At 41.2% G+C, this 6387-nt stretch overlaps 1 protein-coding gene across 1 annotated transcript in view; it reads right to left on the reverse strand.

Moving 5' to 3' along the window:
- TM2D1 (TM2 domain containing 1) overlaps nucleotides 1-6380 on the reverse strand; it is a 13285-nt gene extending 6905 nt beyond the window's left edge. Inside the window, exons 1-3 of the mRNA XM_010179067.1 lie at nucleotides 6295-6380; nucleotides 5101-5174; nucleotides 2871-2979 (exon numbers count right to left, since the gene is read on the reverse strand). Coding sequence (XP_010177369.1) covers nucleotides 2871-2979; nucleotides 5101-5170 — 179 coding nt within the window. The 5' untranslated portion in view covers nucleotides 5171-5174; nucleotides 6295-6380. The remainder of the gene's footprint in view (nucleotides 1-2870; nucleotides 2980-5100; nucleotides 5175-6294) is intronic.
- Between the last annotated feature and the right edge of the window lie 7 nt (nucleotides 6381-6387).

The following is a 6387-nucleotide window of genomic DNA, read 5'->3' on the forward strand; positions in this document are numbered from 1 at the left end:
TAAATTATCATCTTTACAACTGTCTTGTTTCCACTGTAAAGAACACTAATGGCTTTATTTAAAAGTTGAGGTAAGCTGTTGGAAATTGTTTATCAACTACAAAGTGTCAACAAGCAACTCTCCAAGGAGTCTAAAGCATAAAAGGAGCTCTTACAGAAGGTGGGAACACGCTGTAATTTGAGGTGCCCCTGATTGAAACCAGTAATAAACTGAGCACTTGCTTTTGAAAAGCAGAACAGTCTGCAACCCAGTCCACATCAACCTGAGGAGCAGAAGAAATCTTGTATGAAGTGGGAGCATGTTGATACTGTTACAAGGCTGCATCCACTCTTGTATTTCATTTGCCTCGCTTACCCTTTCAGATAAAAATATACACCAAAGACTAAACCAGCAAGTAGGAAAATAACATATCCCAGGCATCTCAGTTGTAATTTCTACCACTGAGTAGAAGATGCAAATTATTATTGCTCTTTTGATTTTTTTTTTTGCTTCTCAGCCTCATCCAATCTTTAGTTTTTCTACATATATTCCTTCCAGCTGCCATGTTAAATACTTTTTCTTCCAGCTCTCCCACACCAGTTGATATTAAGAGCGTATTAAGAAAAATACACAATAGGGTGCCAATCTGGGGAATTCTAGAATTGGGCAAAAAGTCTACCTCCAAAACATCACGTTAAAACCCAGCCAAAGCAATCCTGACTCGCAGTACTTCTGTGCTGGAGCAACGTTATTAGCACCTGCAAGCCTTTCCTTGAGCAACTTGAACACATCCACTTACACAAATATGAAACATTTCCTAGCTGTGCTCTAAAATAACTGCATCCCAGAACTGTTATCTGGACTGCTGTTAAATTACAGCCTTGGCTGAGTAAAACTTGCTGATGTGCTCCTTCCAAAAGCCAGGGATAGAGATTTAGCGGCTGTCCCCATGCTAGGCCAATCCTGCTATGGCTTGAGAAGGCATCTTCCCAATTTTCTGGTTAAATGATGTGCGGTTATTTCTGCCCGAAGACAGTTCCAGTTTCCATCAAAACTCAGGTAAGATGCTGGAAAATCTCCAAAAAGCAGGAGAACGGGTTGTCATATCAACCTGGAGATTCCTGCTTAAAATAATGTTCCTAACACTTGGGCAACATTCAAAATGCCTTAAATAAGACTGATATAATGACCAGCGATTAGACCACTTGTTACAAGCATACAGATGAAGGACGGTAATATTAATCTTGCTGCCATTTTTAACTGCCTTTGGGGCTTTACCAAGGGCACACTTGTGTAACTGTTCCTACACTCACAGTTGGATTTTTGTGAGTTCTCTGCATGCCCACAAAAGGTTCTCTTCCCCTTCTGCCTTCCTAGCAGTCATGGGAGCAGAAAAGTTCTTTTGGTAGTGTAACCATTGAATATTTCATCACAAATAACAGTTATCATCAAGTAATAGACATCATAAGAAAGATTACCTTTTCCTACCTATATAGATTTAGGGTTTTAATTAATAAATGTATAGAAAAATCTGCATTTAAAATATTACTAGAAAATATCTTAGAAAATATATATTTATTAAATCAAAAATACACATATAAAAACCCTCCAAACATAAGAATTGCTTTCTACTTCAAAGAGGAAACAATTTTATCGACCTAGTATAGCTCATCTTATTCTCAGTCCCCATCACAGATGGGACTGAAACGCAATTGTTTCTGGACAAAAATGTGACTGAAGTCTAGTTTGCTAGCATTTAAATTTGATTAGATGTAATGTTTTCTTCAATTTGCTGAGCTTTGACTGCTGAGAAAGCTAAATACAGCGAAAATATTTATGAAACTAAGAGGCAGAGCTGCACTTCTGAGTTAGGCAAATTATTCAGCAGCAAGCATCACATCAGAGTTATTTGCCCACCAGTGTGATAAGGAATACCCAGCGAGTATTACTGGAGTTTTAATTTCCAAAGATTCCAGGAGCACAAGAGAAAAAGGCTCCTGTGTAAAAAAGGGGAAACAAATGGTACTGACAGGTGCTTGCTGACCATTAGCATTGGTCAGTTGGAACATTTATTGGTATCCAGAGCTCTCCACTGCTCACAGTGAGCTTTAGAAAAACTAGGTACGTCATTTCCACGCTTCAGAAACAGGCTCTTAAAAAGCACAGATGATGTGATTAAATACAAAGGTTGTTTAAAAATAGAAAACAGTTCCTCTAAAAGAGATTTTTCTGGGAGAGAGACTTAAACTCCCCCAACTGCAATACAACGTCAGCTGCAGGTACAGACACACTTCTAACTGGGCACACCAGTAGTGCCATGGGCAGAGCAGCCCAGCCCAGTCCTTTCTCCACCCTCTTATCCTTGAGCAGCCCTCATCCTTGTGCTGGCACAAGCACTCGGAGCGATCGTGCTGTGACTCAAATGGGGAACAGATCCAAGTTAGCTCCAACCCGGATCGGTTCCCTGATTCGGTATCCAGCGGGGTACGGCAGGGGAAGGACGGAGAGGTGTCCCCAGACAGCCCCTTTCAGCAGCTGTGTGGATTTTAAGCAAATATAAAATGCAAAGTTAGCATTTGAGGCTAATTTTTGCCAGGGTGAAGTGCAAAGTAAAGCAAAGGTAAAATACAAAGGTAACGCAGAGACGCAAACCTAACTAAACAAAGAAAAAAATGTGTCCATAGCTGAGACAGATTTACTTCTAAACATGTATCCTTTTACAAACAATACTCTTATATTACTTAGTGTTTATCAGAGGATTAAGTTCTGGGCAATACTTGTATCATTCTATCTTACTTCTCTTTTTCCTTCCATCAGCACATCACACTACTTTAGAAAACTGCAATGTGAAAACAAAGACAAATCGTTACCCAAAAAAATAGTGCACTTACACATTGCGACAGGCAATAGGCTTGTAAAATCCAACTTCGTGTCCCGTAAAGACTTTTTCTATGCCAAGGTGATCTTTGCAAGTAATATTTGGTGCTGGCAGACATTGAACTGAGGACAAAAAAATCATTTAAAATTAAAGTCACTGGCTGGGTACTGGAGCGCTTTTCTGACAAGACACAAGTACAATAAACAAATGAGATTGTACGTGCAGTTCTCTTGATACAAAGCACAGTGCATACACACATATTACTTTTAGAAAAAATATCTAATTTTTAAGACAGTCCTATGACTAACTTGTTCTTTTGCTTGATACACATTAAGCAAAATATACAAACCTAATTGCTGCCCTAGTTCTGTTGTAATTTCCACTTTGGCTCTGTTATGGGAAATCTGAACCTGACACAGAGAAAACATTTTCATAGTGAGAACAGTCAAATATTGGAACAAGTGGCCCAGAGAGGCGGTGCCACCACCATCCTTGGAGATTTTCAAGATCTGACGGCAGAAAGCCCTGAGAAACCTGGTCTGAATTCAGCGCCAGTGCTGCTCTGAGCAGCAGGTTGGACTCTGTGACTTCCTGAGGTCTCTTTCAACCCAAATTATTATTATTAAACCTATTATTCTAAGCTAAAGCTTGACTCTTCAGAGAACCAAAGTGGAAATCACAGCAGAAAGTAACATGTACTAGAAGTTTGCAATGCATTACCAGACTATTAGTTACTCTCCAGTGTTGAATTCTGTTGTTTAAAAGGGAAAAATCCCAGTCCTTTACCCACTTTCTATCAGGTTTTAGTATTTGAGTCCCGTTGGTTAATTCCAACAAAACTGGAAGACAGGTTCAACATTTCTGTCCAGAGTCTCCAGTAATACACACGGGCAAGAGGACTAGGATTTGGATATTTTTAAAAACATCTATCCATATTGCACTGGAACAACAACAAAAATGTCAGTTGGTCAGTAACAGCCAAAAAAATAAATCTATGTCTGGACTTAACTGCTATAAAGTCCTACATGGGTGCTAGTGATCAGTGTGCCTAATCTAAGACAATTACAAAAAACTACCAAAAACATTGTGAGACCACTGTGGGGCTTTGAATTCAACCCCTATTTGTTTGGGTGATGGATCCCAGAAAAGTGCTCCGACACGGCCGTGCTTTGAGCACGATCCAGAATATGAACTTTTTATTACTTAGTTAATATTGACAAAGAAGCAACTCAAAATACTGTGGGGACAATCTGAAAACTGCTGTGTGTAAAATACTCTATACAGGCACAGAAAACAATACTAATTTAGCAAGTTTCCCCACTCTGAGGCTTATCTCCTGTTTGAATGTGTAGTGTATTAAATATGATCACACTGGTTAGACAACCTCAAACTACAGAATATTCTTGCTGCTCACCGACTAGATGTCTGTAATCAGGGACTTCATGCCAAAATGATGTAAAGGAATGCATAACTTAAAAAAGGATCCATTTTGGATAGTACTTTTATCCCTTTTCTCAAATGTTTGGAAAGCCTTCACGATCCCTGAGCATCCCAGTGAAGATAATTATTCAGCATTTATGGAAAACAGAATATGGAGGACAAGAAGCATACACGTGTATTTTAAACGCGAGTGTACATAAAGCAAAACTGTTGTGCTTCCATTTAATGCAGAGATGGGTTATTTCAATGTCTGAAAACATCAGAAAAGCAAAACACACGTGGTAAATCAAGTGATCAATTTAAGCATTTTTCTGTTGCACTCTGAAGTACATCACAGCTTAACACCAAAATACAGGCAAGTGCTTTCAAGAGAGATCCGCCTGGCACCAAAAACTCCAGATGACGGAAGGCACCAAGTTTCCTGAACAGAAACTTTAAAAAACAGAAGATTTTGAATGCTGTTCTGTCGCGTGTCAACTCTTCTAATAAGTCTATGCAAAATCAGTATGACAGGAAGGGTTTGTTTTAATCACAGCAGTGCAGGACACAGCCTAGAGGATATAACATACCTTGAAGAGATTTACCAGAAGCCTCACTTACAAATGTACCAATCAGAGTCGACGTATTTATTAATTTTTAGTAACGCATCCAATCCTCACAAGTGTTTTAGGCTTTCATACTAACGATATTATTAATCCCATGTTTTTTAAAGCTCACCTAGCAGATAGAGAAATGCATAAATTGAACACTTCCTTGGAAAATGTAGCTACTGTCAATACATGTTAGAAGTTGGAAATCCTTACCATATGCTGTGTGATTTGTACAATTCATTGGTTCTTGTGTACTGTTGTCTATTTTAGGCTCATCACACATATATGTTCAGGTAATTGAGGAAAACATTCATATGAAACACTACAACAGATTTAACAGTGATTTATTCCACCCTCTTTAAACCTTGAGGATTTAAGACGCACCTTGATGTTAGCTTTCCTTCCTACCCAACCCCCAAAATAGGAACAGCACATTACCATACAGCAAATCTGCTAATCCAATTTAATACACCAATATATTGCATAAGCTCCATGTTTAATTAGTGCTGCAGTCAGCACTACCTGAAGGAACTACAATATTTATCAGTCACGGCCTCTGTATTCAAAGGCAACAAGGTGGCACACCTAATCTAGTCTTCTTCCCTTATCCCACTATCAGAGTGCCTTTAAATCCATACATTTGGTTGAGATTAAATCTCCAATAACACACAAAATTCAAAGAACACCTAAAAAAGAAATTTTGAAATGCCAGGAATTTGGACTAGAAAAAAAAATTTGCAGGAACTAGTTTCCAGAGGTCTGAACTCCCACGGCCAAGTAAAGCAGGCGATGAGGTTAACTTCTCCAAGATTTGCCTTCCTGACACTTCTGATCCGCAGCTACATCAATAACTGTCAGCTGCCATCAACAAACATTTTCGGGGGAAGGCCTGATGTGCCTTTAGAGAGCCAGGAGCCTCACAGCCGGAGCCTGTACCACCTGCGCCCTGCTCCGTGGGGCTGCAGAGGAGGACGCAACGTTCTGGAAAGCCACCGCGTCTCGCTCGAGTATCCTGCAAAAAATCAGAAGGTGGAGGAAAGAGGTCTCTCATCCCATGGGATTTTCTCTTTGAAAATCTGAGAGACGCCCCAAACCTGCACACGGGCAGATGCTGTATCACACCCAAAATAAACGCAGGCCGCTGCAGATGCGTCCTCTCCTACTCCTGCCAGCCGAGACCACCTCGGGGATTTCTCCGACACCCGAGGGACACCTCCTCCCTGCCAGGCACCTCATGCCCTCCAAACTCTCCTTCCTCTCCCCCGGCATGCGGCCTTCCCTCACGCAAACCGGGCTGCGGATGAGGCGCCGCCGGCCCCTCCGCCCTCCCAAACCCCATCGTCATAGCAACCGAGCCCCCGCCGCCCGTCCCGAGCCTGGTCCCATGCCCTGCCGTGCTCAGGATATTGTCCCAGCCTCAGCTCGTCGCACTTGAGCGGCGGCTCCGTGCCCACCGCTCGCTCCACAGCTGCGCCCGCGAACCAGAGTAGAAGCACGATC

Source organism: Mesitornis unicolor, unplaced genomic scaffold (assembly GCF_000695765.1).
Source record: "Mesitornis unicolor isolate BGI_N332 unplaced genomic scaffold, ASM69576v1 scaffold13292, whole genome shotgun sequence".
In the NCBI taxonomy this organism is placed as follows: Eukaryota; Metazoa; Chordata; class Aves; order Mesitornithiformes; family Mesitornithidae; genus Mesitornis; species Mesitornis unicolor.